Source organism: Octopus bimaculoides, chromosome 2, assembly GCF_046866305.1.
Source record: "Octopus bimaculoides isolate indiv1 chromosome 2, ASM4686630v1, whole genome shotgun sequence".
In the NCBI taxonomy this organism is placed as follows: Eukaryota; Metazoa; Mollusca; class Cephalopoda; order Octopoda; family Octopodidae; genus Octopus; species Octopus bimaculoides.
This window is the reverse complement of record NC_142929.1, coordinates 135,077,022-135,096,641: the sequence shown is the minus strand read 5'-3', so window position 1 is coordinate 135,096,641 and position 19,620 is coordinate 135,077,022. Positions and strand designations below refer to the sequence as shown.

General features: G+C 34.5%; 1 protein-coding gene across 2 annotated transcripts in view; it reads left to right on the top strand.

The window, feature by feature from the left end:
• LOC106880132 (FERRY endosomal RAB5 effector complex subunit 3) overlaps positions 1–19,620 on the top strand; it is a 147,675-nt gene that overhangs the window by 12,855 nt on the left and 115,200 nt on the right. The window contains exons 2-3 of one of the 2 annotated variants that reach the window (XM_014929954.3): positions 4,204–4,389; positions 16,314–16,477. In XM_014929954.3, the coding sequence (XP_014785440.1) occupies positions 4,364–4,389; positions 16,314–16,477 (190 nt within the window). In that variant the 5' untranslated portion in view covers positions 4,204–4,363. The remainder of the gene's footprint in view (positions 1–4,203; positions 4,390–16,313; positions 16,478–19,620) is intronic. The other variant, XM_014929955.3, reaches the window with a different exon arrangement.

Below are 19,620 nucleotides of genomic sequence, written 5' to 3'. Positions count from 1 at the left end.
GAGAGATCAACAAAACTTTTTAACACCGAATATGAACTGAAGGCAAAGATTATGGTGGCTTTCACCAACTTAAGCAAGGAGACCATCCAGAAGAGTTGCAGGAAATTCCAAAGTCGTCTGGAGGCCATGGTTGAATAGTATTTCAAGATATTTTTATGTGATTTTGGTAAATATATCTGTTAAAATGAGATGTCAGTGTTATTTTCATTTTTGCGTAATTTAGACGACAGTTTATTCACCACACCTTGTGTATATGACGGGCTTCTTTCACTTTCCGTCTACTAAACCCACTCACAAGGCTTTGGTTGGCCTAAGGCTATGGTAGAAGACACTTACCCAAGGTGCCATGCAGTGGGACTAAATCCAGAATCATGAAGTTGGGAAGCAAGCTTCTTACCACACAGCCATGCCTCAGTAATGTGAATATAACAGGTAACATTAGAATATAGTATAATATATGAAGTAGAATTATTAATAGTGGAATAAATGTATATACAAATAGTGTATTGAATCCATATTGATGACATGTAGTGTATTAGATATACTGATTAGATTTACCAATGAAAAAAAGGGAGAATTAATTTAATCATCAGAATTTATGAACATAAAAACATTAGTTGAGCATTATAAGACAATGATGACAGCAGAATGAATTTTCAGATACAAAAAAATTGATAATTTATCAAGTAAATCATGTAAAGTGGAACAAATTAAACAGCTTCAAATGGTTAAGTGTTACTCACAAAAAAAGGATATATTTACAAATACATGTAGTATGTTATATATATATATTGGTATATTATGTCCTCATCATTTAACATCCATTGTCTGTGCTCTCATGGGTTGGGCTGTTTGACCTGGGCTCGTATATATATATGCATATATATATATATATATATATATATATATATATATATATATATATATATATATATATATATAGAGAGAGAGAGAGAGAGAGAGAGAGAGAGAGAGAGAAAATATAGGGTAGGAAAATTAGAGAAATTTTCTACCAGTGGCTAGCATGCATAAAATAGTCAATAGATAACATATTATTCATATAAAATTAGTGTACATTTATACACAAAAGAGGTGACCCTAACAGGACACCTTACATGCACGTAAGGTGTCTTGTTAGGGTCACCTCTTTTGTGTATAAATGTACGCTAATTTTATATATATATATATACACACACACACCTGGCATTATTCCTGATAGGGAGGGTATTCCGTTGCAGCTACCTATTTACGGCTAAGTGGACTGGAGCAATGTGAAATGAAGTATTTTGTTCAAGAACACAACACGCTGCCTGATTTGAGAATCAAACTCACAATCTGATAGTGGTTAGTGCAACACCTAACTACTAGGCTACACACACACACACACACACACACACACACAATCATCATCTTCATAAACACACACACACACACACACAAATAATATTTATTATCTGCGTTTTTTTTTTTTTTTGCACCTTAAAATGATAGTACTATTGTCCTGCAGAATAATTGACTTGTGGTAGGAAAGCAAATATGATTGTAAAAATAAAAATTGCAGGTTCAATCCCTGACTGGCTCAGGAATATCAACTGATGAGAATTATCAATAACACATCCAAGGTGAGAAAAAGAATCTGCAAAAGAAAACCGCACACACACATTCATGCATACATGAAAACATACATGCATACACACATAGATATATACATGCATACATGCGTACATACATATACCCACATATGTGTATGGGAGTGTGTGTATGTGTGTGTGTTGACAGCAACTGAAGTTTCACCAATGGTTGCTTATTCCAACTTCAAAGTTACAGTCAGCCAAATTATAGATATTTAACTGCACCTGTTTTGAGTCCTTCATTTAATGTTCTCTGTTGTCATGTATGTAAAAACTATTATTTTTAACATTATAGATATTTGTATACATGCACATGTGTATGTGTGTATGGATTGAACGATGAATATAATATAATTTGCCAGTATCATGGTTCAAGAAGGACTTTTTTGATTAAGTCTTTTTAAATGCCAGCATGTTTTAAAATTGGAATCTTTGATAAACAAACACATCATTAAGACATGAATGTAGCTTATAAAAATATTAATAATAGCAGTAGTAGAACTACTAGAAAGAGACAACTACAGTTATCAGAACCCTTTTGCTTTTTATATAAGTTGAGTTGATCACCCATTGTTGGATAGCTCTAACTAGGAAAGGTTGATCAAGTATTTCATTTATCCAGCCTTGCTTGCATAAAAGAATTATATTATTGGTTTATTTATTAACATTATTACATAAACTACCCTGTAGTTCTGAGAGACAGGAGAGGGGGGGGGGCAGTTAAAGTAGTTGTCATATATTTTTAACTCACAATGGTGTCTAAATAATTTTTTTTCCTTTTTACCAGTTCAGTGTAAACAGTGCAGATTCCTTCTTGATATTATTATTTAGATGCATTGAGTATTTTAACTGAAAGTGGAGCTGGTGGTGGTGATGACAGTACTGTATATGATATTTCAAAATCATTTAATTTCATTCAAAACCCCAAAATAGAATTGAGTTGTTCATTGTTAACAACTAATCTAAATTGGTGAATATGTGGAAATTTCGTGTAAAATATATCAAGCAGTAAATTTGGTGCAGTCAGCAATCTGCAATGAAAAAAGATGCTTTACTATAATGCATTGAAATTCTGTTGCACGCTAATTTTGCTTTGCAACTCAGCAGGATCAATAAAAATGAATATCAGTAAGATACTAGGGTTTTATGTTGATTATATTTCTTCTTATATAATTACTCTTACACTTAATCAGTAAAGTCATTTATGTATCATGCAGTAATTCTCTTTTACTTCTTTTATTGACTCAAAGCACAAAGCTTGTTTTTGTGTTTTGTTTTCTTTTTCTGTGTTTGTCAGTATAAAGAACAGCAACACAATTGGTGAGCTTAGACTGTGGTATCTGAAAGACTATATTATGATAGTGAAGTTAATATTTATTGTAATTGTAAGGTGATAAACTGGTGGAATTGTTAGCATGCTGGGCAAAATGCTTAGTGGAATTTTATTTGTCTTTACTTTCTGAGTTCAAATTCTGTTGAGTTCAATTTTGTCTTTCATCCCTTCACGGGTGATAAAATAAGTACCAGTTGGGCACTGGGGTCAATGTAATTGACTTGCTCCCTTCCCTGAAATTGCTGGCCTTGTGCCAAAATTCGAAATCAATATTTTAATTCTTTACAGCTATGGTTTCAGACCAAGGTATCATGATACCTGTTTTTGGCAATGGAACTTCCAAAATTTACAGAACCCGTATCATTATTTTATGAATGATCCCACCACCGTTATTTAATAAGGCATTAAATGAGACAAAAATTGTTTTAATGAGAAAATTTATTCATATAAAATAATTCACACACACAATAGCTTTTGAAATGGTAAATACTGTTTTTTTTTTTTTCATAAAATTATTTTTGGATAGATTTCCTTAGAAGATCCTTCATCTTGTGGAATTATTTTTTTAATTTTTTTTATTTCATGGAATCCTGTTTGAGAAACACTGACCTAGTTTGAATGTCGCACACATTAGTGAAGAGTATTGAGAGATTTTAAGCTTAAGCTTATTATTCAGTATGGAGAACAGACATTAAATGATGATGATGATGATGATATTGGGTTTGTAAAGTGTTGCATACCTTAAGTATAGGGGAGATAATGTCATGAGATCACAGAAACGTTGGAAACCCATGATGGTTAAAGATGCATCTGAAATAGGAGGAAAGTGTAGCAAAATTCAGTTCCAAGTTGAACCAAGTATTTGTTATGGGGTTTAGAAAATTAGATACAATAGAGGTCATGAGAGAAAGGGATCAGTTGGGCCAAAAGGAGTTCACAAACTTATAGAAGCACAGACTATTAAAATATAAGAATATATGGTATAGATATAACATGGATGCAGTGTGTTCCATAGTTTGGGGTTCAGTTTTGTGGATTTTGGTTGTAGCCTTGGAAGTGAAATTTTGTAGGTGAAAACTGTAAGAACCCATTAAGAGGACCCATCCTGTTATGTGATTGGCTTAATTTTTCACTTGTTTTAATCACCCCTGTTGTCTTTTATATTCCTTTAATAAAATTCACTTAATATTGTTCATCTTTCAAATTCTGCTGAGGTTGACTTTTCTTTTCATCTTTCAGGGGTTGATAAAATAATTACCAGTTGAGCACTGAGATTGATGTAATCAACATACCCCATCCCCCAAATTTTCTGGCCTTGTGCCAAAATTTGAAACCAATATTATTCATCTTTGTCAACCAAGCTATTGAGAATAGATACTAGGCTCTCCAGAGATGTCACATGAGAAAGATTGATATCCTATCCAGGTAGAAATTTATCTCTCATCTGCTTAGTATCAAGAAACTAGAGTAACACCTTCCTCTAAAGGCCTCTTGAGGCTTGAGAGACATTTACATATCATAAGAAAGTGGCTGGTTAAAATGCGTCTACTTTTCAATAAAAAGAAAAATAAGCTACAACCATGCAATCTTGTGTTTAATCATGTCACTGAGAGATTCTTTTAAAAATGCTATGTGATGTAGATATCAGTCTAGTCTGTCAAAAATATTCAAACTTCGCTTTGATGTGGATTGCTGCCATGCCACTAGTAAATACTCATTTCAGCATATCTACTCAGCTGTCGGAAGTGAGAACTGGAGGAGTAGGGTAACAAGGATATTAAGAAAAAATTAGACATATTTTGAGGTTTTCGAGAAGGTTATTGAAAAGGTTGAACAAATATAATGGTTTATAAACAGAATGTTGATGCTTCTATCTATTTATTTACCACATACTCAGCAAGGAGACATGTACAATACTGTTAAACACTGGGTTTAGTGTGATAGTTTCATGTCAATATTGCATCACTTGCATTCATTGCTAATATCACTTGACAGTTTTGTTTACATAGTAGGTAGCAGTAAGGATAGGTAAGCTAGTGTTGACATATTTAATGCATCTAAAAGGCTAACTGGGAATAATCATGTAGTGAAGGAAAAAAAACATATTAGTCAATGACTAGTATTACTTCAATTTTACTGTCAAGCCAGCAAATGCAGGAGATAATTTTAGACTTGTTTTGATGTTATACTGACCTCATCAGCAAAGATAGCCTTCACCCTAACTGTCAATTAGTTATGGAAGAATCAGTAAGTAAATATACAGGATTGTAAATCTATTGGCAAAGGAAAATAGAATTATTTAAACATGAATATCATTTTGCTCCTTCTTCATGTTATTTCTAGTTAACTTTTTAGTGCTGTATGTGTTAAATATATTGGCACTACCTTAGCACTAAGGCTACTAAATTTTTCACAAGTATGTATTCTGACTACTGAAAGATAAATTACAGCAAACCTTGCAGATGTTTTTCTGTTTCTAGCAATGCATCATTCTGAAGAATGGTGAGGGAGATGCTCTGAAAGAACCATCCTATCTCATAGGGTTCTTTTCTGTGGTTTGTAATCTCTATTCCAATCAAATTGAATAGAGAAGTAATTCAAGGTAGGGGGCAGGGTATCGGATATTTCAGCCTCTACAGATTCTTCAGAAAGAAGCATATCAGAAATCAGCTTATACACTATTTGCTTGTTATCTTCCTTGTTTTAGGTAGCGAAACCTGAGCTCTCATACTGGTTACTAGATTGCCACTGGATACTAAATTGTCTGTATGGTTAGCAAAGTATCAAAAAAAAAATTTTTTTAATTAAAAATTCCTTGACACAATTGGTTTTAATCATATTTTATTGATAGATTTTCTTTGTCTATCACATCTATTTATTTTTTTTATCATTTACTTGTTCTAGTCATTGGACTGCAGCCATGCGGGGCATCACCTTGAAGGATTTTAGTTGAATAAATCAACCCTCAGGACGTATTTTTTAAGTCTCTAGTACCTATTCTGTTGTCTCTTTTGCTGAACTGGTGTTGGCAAGGAGTAAATGAGGAGACAAACACACACACACACGATTGGCTTCTGCACAGTTTTTGTCTACCAAATTCACTCACAATGCGTTGGTCAGCCAAAGACTACGTTAAAAGACACTTGCCAAAAATATTGTGCACTGAGATTGAAAATGAAACCACATTGTTGGAAAGCCAGCTTCTCAACCACACAGTATAATAAGCATTTCAACTATTTTTTGCTGAATTTATCTTTTCGTATCTGCTTCACCTCTATACTATTTAATTTTGGTGGAGCCAAGTATCTAGTGCTTTTCCCCCACGCACCCCTACTAAATTCATAACATTGCACATAAATATGACAGAATGCAAACTCCTAACTCTTCAACTAAGATGTCAACACCCATTATTTATCCACTTAGCTGCTACCTGTTGCAATACAAGATCACAAGTGTGAAGTTTGTGTCACATAATCTCTTATCATAAGGTAATGAGTTAGTAGAAATACTTGTACATCAGACTAACTGACTTGCACTATTTCGTCTTGTCTATGTTCTTAGTTTAAATTAGGTGTCAATCAAATATTTGAAGTCTATATATATATAAAAGAGATATCAGTAATATCCTGTAGCTGATACAATTAACTATACCACTCTGAGCTAACCAGGAAACCTCTATGTTTCCATTTGACATGCTGGAAATAGCAGTCAAATCTCTCTCAAATCACTGTTTATTTGGATAATATACTTCAGGCCTACTATGTGTAGAAAAACAAAAAGAGGGTGGTGATGGCTGGGATGAGATTTAAATCGAGGCCAAATAATAATAGCTAAAATACTTTTATAGTAATATTGACGATGTACCAAGGCGGCTAGCTGGCAGAAACATCAGCATGCTGAGCGAAATGCGTAGCGGTATATCGTCTGTTTTTTATGTTCTGAGTTCAAATTCCACCGAGGTTGACTTTGCCTTTCATCCTTTCTGGGTCAACAAATTGAGTACCAGTTGCTACTGGGATCAATCTAATCGACTGGCCCCCTCCCCAAAAATTTCAGGCCATGTGCCTAGAATAGAAAAGAAATTGATGATGTACCAAATGAAACAGAAAATGCATCATTTCCCTTATTATTATTCAATTCTGAGTTGAAATTCCACTGAGATCAATTTTGCCTGTTATCCTTCCAGGGTCAATAAAATAAAGTACCATTCAAGTATTCTTTTCTACTCTAGACACAAGGCCCGAAATTTTTGGGGAGGGTCCAGTCGATTAGATCGACCCCAGTATGCAACTAGTATTTAATTTATCAACCCCAAAAGGATGAAAGGCAAAGTCTACCTCGGCGGAATTTGAACTCAGAACATAAAGACAGACAAAATACCATTCAAGTATTGGAATCACTATAATCAACTAAACCCCTACCTACAAAATTTCAGGCCTTGTGCTTGTTAGAAACACCCATAACTATTGCATTGCTGTGTAGTCCAGAAGGTTACTTTCTAACCACATAGCTTCTCGTTCAGTTCCACTTTGGGCGTGTTCTGCTATAGCCCCAGGTTAGCCAGAGTCTTTGGGTTTTGGAGACAGAAACTGAAAGAATCCTGTTGAATGGACGTCATCATCATCATGGTCGTTTAATGTCCATTTTCCACACTGGCATGGGTTTCACGTTTTGACTGGAGACTGGCAAGCCAGGAAGCTGCACCAGGCTCCAATCTGTTCTGGCAATGTTTCTGCAGCTGGATGCCCTTCCTAACGCCAACCACTCCAAGAATGTAGTAGGTGCTTTTTACATTCCACTCAGGTGGCACTGGCATCTGCCACGTTCAGATGGTGCTTTTTACATGCTACCGACGCAGGAGCCAGTTGAGGTGGGGGTGCTGGCATCGACCATGTTTGGATGGTGTTTTTAACATGTCACCGGCACAGGAAGCCAGTCAGGCAGCATTGGCAACGACCCACGCATGAATGGTGCTTATTGCATATCACCAGCACAAAAGCCAGCCAGGCAGCACTGGCATCGGCCACAACCACAATTTCCATTTTTGATTGTGATTTGATTCTTGATTTTACTTGACTCAATAGGTCTCCTCAAGCATGGCGTGTCGCCTAATGATGTGTGTTATATATATATATATATATATATACACACACACACACAAGTAAGCACAAATTGCAAAACAAGGTGGAAAAAAGTAGTCCTTGAATACTGAAGCTGCAAAAACATCACAAAGCTGTTACTCAGAGTTACACATTTCCATTTGTCGGACAGTAATGGCCAAGACTCACAAATGTCTGACAAACAGAAACAGTTTTGTGATGTTTTTGCAGTTTCTATAAAAAAAGTATATATATATATTCTTTTATTCTTTTACGTGTTTCAGTCATTTGACTGTGGCCATGCTGGAGCACCACATTTAGTTGAGCAAATCCACTCCAAGACTTATTGTTTGTTAGCCTAGTATTTATCTATCAATCTCTTTTGCCAAACCGCTAAGTTACAGGGATGTAAACACACCAGCATCAGTTGTTAAGCGATGTGGTGGGGAAGACAAACATATACACACACATACATACATATGTATATATATATATATATATATATATATATATATATATATATATATAAGTCAGTAAATAGTGGGGTTGTGTTAACCGCACGTGGAGAAATAATAGGAAAATGAAAAAAAGCCAGAATGCTGAACTGGAAACATAATTTAATAAAGATTTTTTCTAACCGGTTTTCATTGCGATGAAGCAAATTATCAAGAAGAAGGAGAATGAAAATGTTTTTTTACAAAAAAGTACTTTTTTGTACTTCTTTGTAAAAAAACATTTTCATTCTCCTTCTTCTTGATAATTTGCTTCATCGCAATGAAAACCGGTTAGAAAAAATCTTTATTAAATTATGCTTCCAGTTCAGCATTCTGGCTTTTTTTCATTTTCCTATGTATATATATATATATATATATATATATATATATATATGACTGGCTTTTTTCAGTTTTCGTCTGCAAAATCCACTCACAAGGCTTTGGTTGGCCTGAGGCTATAGCAGAAGACACTTGACCAAGGTGCCACACAGTGGGACTGAACCCAAAACCATGTGGTTAGTAAGCAAGCTACTTACCACACAGCCACTCCATATATATATATATATATATGGGAGAATTTACGAAAAAAACAACAACAGACGAGGACAGGTGGTGTAAACAACAAAAGAATGTATTAGTTTAACGCTATAGCAAATGTTAAAAGAAAAATTACTATTTACTATTATGATTTGCAGAATTTGCAGAACACTTCATATGGTCACCATTTTAAATATGATAGGTGTTTGTTGAGAGTTATTTAGCTGTTACTTTAAGCAGAATGTTTTTGTCACTTAGGATATTTAGCATATGTATGTATAATTTTTACAAAAGCAGGGTTATTTTACATTTTTGTGACTACATAGTGAAAGCTGAAATCTGTATTCTGTTGATGTTTATGATGGTGTATTATGGAGGATTTCTGTTAATCTCTATTATCGTCTCAGGCTGGCCAAGGCCTCATTGGTGGATTTGGTTGACAGAAACTGAAAGCTGCCCAATGTATATATGTATGTCTGTGTGTCTTCCTTACCACCGCTTGATAAGTGGTGTTGGTGTGTTTATGTCCCTGTAATTTAACGGTTTGGCAAAAGAGACTGACCGTAAGTATCAGGCTTAAAAAAAATAAGTACTGGGGTCGATTTATTTGACTAAAATTTTTCCAAGGTGGTACCCCAGCATGGCCACAGTCAAATGACTGAAACAAGTAAAAGGTAAAAGAAAAAATGATTCTGTATGAATTCAGTCATTCTACAGCCTTTGAATGTGTGCGTAGAAGAGTGATGTATACACTAAATGTTAGGAGATGGCTTCAACAGTGTTAATATTCTGTGTGAGAATACTAACTATTTTATTATATGTTCTACTTTGTCGGTTTGAAGAATTCTCAAATTCAGTGACACACTTTTTATCCTTTTCACATTTTGTGTCTTGCTTATAAATATGCTGAAGAAAAAATGGATGTTATTCACACATGTGCCATTTATAAGATGATATTGAAGCCTACCATATAATAAGATTCTGTACATAACTTTTTAACTACTTACACCACACACCTGTGGGCTTAATGGCTTGCACACTGTTAAGACTTTGTCACTGTTGTGAATAACAGATAAATTTCCTATTTCTTACAAGCTGTCATAATTTATAAAATGGAAACTATTAATAAGTAAACAGCAATTGACAGACTTCAGCTTTTTCTTATTTGGTATAGGTATGTGTAATATAATACAGTTCTTGTGTCTGAAGTAACCGAAACTTCAAACCCATTTAGTACAGTGGATCTCATACAAAAATAACTAACTGCAATCGTTGGTAACTATTGGGTATTTTATACTTAAACGCCTAGTGACATTGTCATTTCCTGTATATGGCACAGCTGCAAGGCTCTATATGTGCTCCAGATATACCTAGACCTATGTGTGAACTGTTACAAGTTTTCATATGCTAGCATTCAGTTAAAGGAATCTGAAATTCAAGCTTTTGTATAAATACTTTGTTTAGAGAGCAATACTTTTTCTGTATGAAGGCACATGGCTTAGTGAATAGAGCGTCGAGCTTACTATCGTGAGGTTGTGAGTTCGAATCCCGGACCGGGCTGTGTGTTGTGTTCTTGAGCAAGACACTTTATTTCACGTTGCTCCAGTTTAGAAATGAGTTACGACGTCAGAGTTGCCAAGCTGTATTGGCCTTTGCCTTTCCCTTGGATAACACTGGTGGCATGGAGAGGGGAGGCCGGTATGCATGGGCAACTGCTGGTATTCCATAAACAACCTTGCCCGGACTTGTGCCTGGGAGGGCAACTTTCTAGGTGCAATCCCATGGTCAGTCATGACTGAAGGGGGTCCTAAGACTTTTTCTGTGAAATTTATTCCATATATGGAGGTGTATGTGGTTAAGAATTTCATTTTGCAGTTGATTTCACTGCTTGTTCCTTAGACATGTATCTAATACCCTAACAATGGCAGGGGTAATGAAAAAGATGGACATCATCCTATTGCTCTGAAGACACATGACTTAATGGTTAGGGTATTCAGATTATAATTATAAGGTCATGAGTTTGATTCCTAGCAGTTTGTCATGTGCTTGGGTAAGACACTTTATTTCAAATTGCTCTTGTCCATTCAGCTGGTAAAAATGAGTTGCACCTGTAATTCAAAGGGCCAGCCTTGTCATATTCTGTGTCACACTGAGTCTCCCTGAGAGCTATGTTAAGGGTATGTGTGTCTGTGGAGTGCTCAGCCACTTGCATGTTAATTTCACACACAAGCTGTTCCATTGATCGGATCAACTGGAAGCCCCATTGTTGTAACCAGTGGAGTGCCAGTTTATATCAGTTATTATGTTGGCATTTAGTTGAAGGAAATCTATAAGCTCAAGCATATAAATACCAAATTGGCAGAGTTGTTAGAACATCAGATAGAATACCTTGAAGTATTTGTTTTAACCCTCTGTGCTCTAAGTTCAAATCTTGCCAAGGTTGACTTGGCCTTTCATCCTTTAGGAGTCAATAAAAAAAGTACCAGCCCAGAGCAGTGAATTGGCAGAAATCTAAGAACATCAGGCCAGATAATTTGCTTTATTTGTTCCAGTTCTTTCAGTTCTGTGTTCAAGCCTGCCTTGGCTTACTTTGGTGATAGACTTCATCCATCACCTGGTTTAATACCACCACCTGGCACCTTTGGTGCTTGTAGTGGAGCCTAGTCTGTTGCAAGCATTCAGCTCAGATCTCTAATTTGAGAATACTATCTCCTCTTTCACCAGTCATGGAGGCCCTGTAAAGGTTCTTGGGCACTACCCTCTCTCTTGACAAAAAAAACCCCACTGGATTTGAAAGTCTTTCTTTAAATTTGCTATTCACAAGTCAAAAGGGAGCCTGAGAGGTAAGTGCACATGACATCAGGCTCACAATTCCTTACCAACTGTTACTACATCAACTTATTCATCTTTCGATCATCTTTTAGCCACTCAAGTACAGCTATCATTATTATTATTATTATTATTATTATTTTTGCTATTAAGGTGGCGAGCGGGCAAAATTATTAGCATGCTGGGCAAAATGCATAGCGGCGTTTCGTCTGTCCTTAGGTTCTAAGTTCAAATTCCATCGCAGTCAACTTTGCTTTTTATCCTTTCAGGGTCGATAATATAAGTAAAAGTTGAGCACTGAGGTCCCTCTTCTGAAATTGCTGGTCTTGTGTCAAAATTTGAAACCTTTATTATTATCATCATCATTATTATTATTATTATCATTATTATTATTGTATGTTTACCTTTTGCTTTGTATTTGTACAAGTTGACTCCAAGTCTCACCCAGAAACAACAAGTTAGAAGTTCAAGTTGGTGTTAAGACTAGTTCCAATATCCTTCAGCCTCTTAGGTCAGTTTGAGCGTTGTACCAAGTGTACCAATTACCTCAGGAACAACTGTCGCTTTTGTGTTCTACATTCTCTCCATTTCTCTGGCTAGCTCCTAATATTTTGCAATTTTCTCAATTTCTTTGATATCTACTCTACTATAATATGGTATTGCACATATGTGATACAAGAGTGGATATCAAAGAAATTTATTACCATGATCATTCAGTTGTCTTATTTTTATAGTACTTCACTGCACTACAAAGTGCAGCTCAGTGCACCCTAGGATGAGCTGTGGTTTGTTATAGTACTGTTATGTTTTTACTATATTTAAAGTTGTATGTGGTGCCTAGCAATGCTATTTTCTGTATGTTATATATAGATATTTCTAAGTTGCATTATTATTATTATTATTATTATTATTATGAATAATAATAATATTCAAAGGTGGCGAGCTGGCAGAATCATTAGCACGTCAGGCGAAATGCTTAGTAGTATTTCCTCTGCTACTACGTTCTGAGTTCAAGTTCTGCCGAGGTCGACTTTGCCTTCCATCCTTTCAGGGGTCGATTAAATAAGTACCAGTTACGCACTGGAGTCGATGTAATCGACTTACTCCACCTCCCCACAAATTTCAGGTCTTGTGTCTATAATAGAAAAGATTATTATTATTATTATTATTATTTTTAAGGTGGCAGGCTGGCAGAATCATTAGCATGCTGGATGAAATGTTTAGAGGCTTTTCATCTGGGGTTGACTTTGCATTTCATCCTTTTGGGGTTGATAAATTAAGTACCAGTTACTCACTGAAGTCAATGTAATCGATTAGTCCCCTCTCCCAAAATTTCAGGCCTTGTGCCTATAGTAGAAAGGATTATCCTTATTATTGATGGTGGTGGAGGTGGTGGTGGTGGTGGTGGTGGTGGTGGTAGTGGTGGTAGTGGTAGTAGTAGTAGTAGTAGTAGTAGTAGTAGTAGTTAATTAATCAGTCAAGTATGCCTTCTAAGGGTGATAGATTAAAGTACCAGTCAAGTACTGGGGCTGATCAAATCAATTACATTCGTTTCCACTAATTGCGTGACCTGTCTACATTAGAAATCGTTAATTAGTCAGAAGAGGAAAGGTAGTGTTCATGGACTTTGTACACCCTAACCCAGACCAGACTCGTTACTGTAATAAATATTTAAAAAATTTCCAGTTTATAGACACACACACACATATGCTAATGTTGAAATAGTTTAAAGCTATCTTCTCAATATATCTGTAAAACCTCTAAAATAACTTCAAAAAAAAATATGACGCCTAAGATCATTATGTATATAACATTTATTGTCATCACCTATTTAACTTGTCAGCTTTCCTGTTGGAGTATCTCGGTGAGATCATAAAATCTCACTGTCGAACTGTGATTATACTTAAAGCTTTCTATACTTGCTTCTGCAGTATACATACTAAAATTGGAATGATACAGAGAATAAATATTCTTAAAGCTTTCTAGCTTCTTCACTGCCTACAGAAAACTGTGTCAGCTTGACACTAGCCTAGAAGAAAGGAATCAAATAAATTCTTGTCTAGGACAGTAATATTAACAAACCACAATGATTACGTACTTGTATATGGTGGCAGCGGCGGTGGTGATGGTATTCCACTCTGTATAGATTTTGTAAGTTGAAAGAAACAAGAATAAATAAAAATGCACAAGATGTGAAATTATTTGGATTGCGACCTACAATTATTGCAAAGACAATTTGAATGCCTCCTTTTTGTCTTTGTTGTTATCTTTCACCTGATTTTGTTTCAAATCTGTCATCTTCCAATTAAAGTTTCACTAGCTCACCTGCCATAAATGACTTGTTTGCTTTTTTCTTTTATTTTATTTTATTTAGCTTAATTTGTTATGTTACAAACAAAACTGTTGTTTGTCAGAATACTTTTTTTCTTTTGGAGATGTAGAAATACAGAGGTAAAAAATATATATAGCAATATACCTAATAGAAATCTGAAATAATTCATTAATGAAATATAGATTGGAATAAAACATGTTAAACATAATGCTCAAATTAAAAAAAAATAAAAAGCACAGTTTTAAAAGTAAATCTTGAATTTTAATTAAAATCAAAAATAAGATATTGTAAAAATTATTTTAATTACAATGTTATTCATTGTATCATGTGAAATTGTTTCAGAACCTACATTTTGCTTTATTTGGCTAAATCTATGATGCCATTGGTAACTATTCTGTGAGGGTATGAAATCATTTTTTTTTTTTTTTATGTAAATAGAATCTTATGATGTTCATGTATTTCATGAAATAAAATTATTCCAGTTAGGAACTGGAATTAAGTTATGCAATAATATAATCAGAACCGTTATTGGTTATCAATAGTCATATGCCAGGCAGATTGAAACATAATTCAGTAGAAGTTAGTAGCAGGTAAACAAAAACCATAACCCAGTTTCAATTCTCAGCTAAAGACATTCAATGTATGAGGTTGAGTGCCTATATAAAAAGATATCAATAATTGGCTGTGTAGTTACTGAAGTTTACTTCTTATCTACATGGTTTTGGGTTCAGTCCCACTGGATAGCACCTTGGGCTATGCAGTCTTCTACTATAGCCCCAAACCAACCAAGCCTTGTGAATGGATTTGGAAGGTGAAAACTGAAAGAAACCCATCATGTGTGCATGTATGTATATATATATATATATAGAGAGAGAGAGAGAGAGAGAGATAGATAGATAGATAGGTGCAGGCATGGCTGTGTGGTAAGTAGCTTGCTTACCAACTACATGGTTCCGGGTTCATTCCCACTGCGTGGTACCTTGGGCAAGTGCCTTTTACTATAGCTTCAGGCCAACCAAAGCCTTGTGAGTGGATTTGGTAGACGGAAACTGAAAGAAGCTCGTTATATATATATGTATGTATGTGTGTGTATATGTTTGTGTCTGTGTTTGTCCCCCCACTATCACTTGACAACCGATGTTGGTGTGTTTATGTTCCCATAACTTAGCGGTTCAGTAAAAGAGATCGATAGAATAAGTACTAGGCTTACAAAGAATAAGTCCTAGAGGTCAATTTGTAACTAAGAAAAATTTCTATGATTATTTTTATTTTCTTTAAATCTCACCTACTGAAGAGTACACATTCGACCTTTATGATGTTCTCTTTATGAAAATCTTGGTCTTTTTGTTCGAAACAATTGTCTGGGAATATGAAATACAAGGAAAATCCATTTTAGCATCTAATCTACTTCATTTCATTTATTTGATGAAATTTATTGAATTTTGTTTAATAAATTAAGTCTTATATTGATTATATACATATATATATATATAAAAAAACACTCTGTACATTCTGTGAAGTGGTTGCTATTAGGAAGACTATCCAGCTGTAGAAACCTAAGCAGACATCACAGCTTGATGCAGTCTTGTGGCTTGACAGTTCTTATCAAACCATCCAAACCATACCAGCATAGAAAATGGATGTTAGACAATGATGGTGGGGGGTACACTATAACCACAGGCATATTGTTGAGACATATTTTCATTACCTCCTCTACTACTGATACATTCATTCTTGCTACATTTTGAAATCAACTTAGGTAAGGCAAACCATAAGGATCCTAAGTACCTGTGGTTGAGATTTGTCAAATGAGTTGGTATTTTTTTATATTTTCAGAACATTTATCTTCTGCTAGGTGTGTAGGGTTACATCCTAGATATGTGAGCAATAGTACTGTAATGAACTTAGTTACATTCTTATGTGTCAGCTACTTTTCAAATCTGAAGGGTTTTCTAGCATTGGAAAGGAAACTCAGCCTCTGTAATTTTGTGTTTCTTTCAAATTTATATTTATGTTTGTTTTAATTTTCTTTTAACATTGCTTTTTTTCTTTTTCCAGAAACATGCATCGGACTATTGAAAAACAGTTCAAATTTGTGTATTCCAATGGGGCATCTGAGTCAACAATGTGTGCCAATATAACCATTCCTTCAAGTCAGAAGCTTGAAAGTTTGGTTGCTCGTTTGATGAAGTTGAATGGGCTTCCTTGTTATGTTGAAGACAGTAAGTAGATTTCTTTGACAACTTCAAAAACAAAAATAGAAGGATACATTTATGTTCTTTATTAAGTCACTGTGTATTTTTATTTTATTTTCATTCCTCTCATTCAAGCATGTTTGTATGTGTCTGTATGTATTGATGTTCTTAATATTCAGAGCTGTATATTGAAGTCGATATAACAGATACTGTAGAGGGATAAAAGAAAATGCAAAATAGCATTTAGTTTTGGTTTTGTGTTTAATTCTTCTGACTCCATTTTCCTGTTGAAAACACAGTCTTTGTTTCAATTAATTTTGAGGATATTGAAGATTGAGTTATTTTGCTGAATAGTAAAATAACTTTGTTATTATTAAGCTAGTGCTTGGAACATAAAAATTAACATGAAATTTTGATGGATGGTTTTAATTTAGATCACTTTAAAACCAGAAGTTTGTATTGTAGAACTGAGGTGGGTTGTAAATTCTGCAAGGACCAGCTTTGTCAACCAATCTGAGACATCAGTAAAATAAGTAATAGTTATCAATTCAGTTGACTTTACTTCCCTGAAAATTTACCTATACTTAATCAAAATAACCTATTATTTATTCTGTTGAAAGGATGGGGGTCATAAATATGACTGTAGGTTTCTATATATATTTAGTTCATCTCTTTAGGTTTTAGTGTTTCAATCCCCTTACCCTTAGGCAGAAATTTTACCCCTGTGAGGTTAATGAAATATACAGGTGTGCTTTTATTCATTCAATCAAATATAGTTGTCTTTCTTACAAAGCTAATCTTTATTACAAACCAACATTTTAACCTAGAGTTGATCCCCAATCTAATGGGTCAAATCTGTGACCCAATTGTGATACTTTGTTGTAGCTATTTCAATTTGCACACCCATTGCTGTTATTGTTGATTAGTCTTGATCAATCTAACCCATGATCAAAAGCATTCCAGCCATGACTATCCCTCTTTTTCAAGCATTGTATACTTTACCCTCTGTGATACATCACATTATCTAATGTGTCCTTCTTTTTTTTTTAAAGGTTATAGGCTGCTATTTCTAACACATCAAACAACCACATAGAAACTTCATTGTTGGTACAAGTCATTCACTATTAGTGATTTGACAAACCCATGAATGTTACAACATTTCTCATCTATTCCACTGTAAATCTGAGGCCTTGTGCTTTAATAACAAGAGAAATTGACAATCTAATTACAATTTTAGTTACAATTATTTATTTATATTGCCAATGCATTGAAGAAAGCTTTGGCTGTCACAGTCTTGTTTTTCCTTCTACTTCAATTCATTTATTTTGTCTCTCTCTATGAAATAAATATTTCAAGCCAAACAGGGAGCCTGTATGTGATTACTTAACCTACTGATAACAACAGCAAAATCTTTCAGGTTATATCCAACTGTCTTAAAAAAAGACAAACACATTGAACAATGGAGCCCAAGTTCCACTGTGTCTGAGAAAATAAAAGTGGGGTGATTTACAGCAGAAACATTTGTGATTATAGACTTGCTTGGTCAGAAATAGTGTGTATATCCAGGTTTCTGAATAAAAGCACCAGATCCCTGCATGTTTTAAGAGGGAGCGGAGTTAGTATTTGGTTGTAAAACATTTGCTCAAATAGGCAGCCATGATGAGTTCATTACGAGGTCCACAAGGCTAAAAACCCACTTCAGTAGAGAGAAAGGGCTTAAAATAATTATCGTTTTGTTGTCTATTCAATCAGAACTGACATGAAAGTAAAAGATAACCACATGAATATTTATGTGTTTCCTCCCTAACAGAAACAAGAATGAGAAATCTTTTGCAACAGTTTAGCCTACACTAAATATTTGTCTCATTTAGTTTTGGTATCACATGTTTATTTATTCAATGTTGACTTTGCTCCTTCTGAGTGAACATAATACAAGTAATTTAGTGGGATCCCCTTTATCAATTGCAACTTTGTCTCCCTTGAAAAGGATTTTGTAATTCAACAAAGTGTAAATAATTAATTATTTTATGGCATTTAAGGCACACATTTTGTGCGCCTTTATGTTGGTATGCTGGTTGAAGTCATGTTCCACTTTAAGTCATTGGATTTTGTCTGCCAGGAAAAGCATAGTTGTTTAAGTGCAGTAGTCTAATGGTTAATCTTTATTTTAATCCTCCATTATTTACCAGGTCAACTCTGAATGTCTGAATGACAAACATTTCAAGGCAGTTTTTCTTAATAAAATAAGAGTTACCTTTGCAGAACCCATGACAAATTCATAATGGACCCCATTTTAAAGCAGTGTTTTATGGTCAGATGACTCCCCTGTTGCCTCTTACAACATACAAGTGTATAATGTTATACCTATTCTAAAACCTGGATATATACGATATCTTTGTTTAAATGATTTCATTAACTTTGCTGACGCATTGGAAAATTGCAACTTCTCGTTTCATTCTCCTGTGACAAATTTTAGATTTAGTTCCTGTCTCATAAATCATAGTCACAAGGTTTTACTTTTAGATTAGGAATAGGATGTTGTAATGTTCACCCCTTTCTACATAGAAATTAACGCAATGGGAATGGAAATTGTGTTCAGCCAAAATTTGAACTTGTGCATTCACAGTTAGACACTCTACTCTATTAATCGAGTGATTGATATCTGTGTAAGAAACTATTATTTCATTGTGCTAAGATATAGATATATAACTCCAAAATTATTATTATTATTATTATTATTTTACAATTTACACCGACATTTTGTAGATTGAAATTTTTTTATGAGTGAGAGAGAAAGAGAGAGTGAAAGAAAGAAGTGAGGTAGTTAAAATGCTCTTAATAATTGTGAGAAATGTTCATTATTCGAAGAATAATGACTTCTGCCAATAAAGCATATCAAACTAACAATTGAGACCCCCCTCCCTTCTTTTTTTATTTCGATTATTATATAATGAGACTGTATTGTTAGTAGTTTATTAACAGTGAAGAAGTAGCAGTGTGTCTGGCAACCTACGGAAACGTAATCAATAGTACAGCCATAACTTATGCTGGTACCTTGAATTCTTTTCCATTATGTCATCATAATCATAAACATCATCATCATCATCACTGTCATGTCCAAAATCACCATCATCATCACTGTCATATCGATAATCATCGTCATCAACATT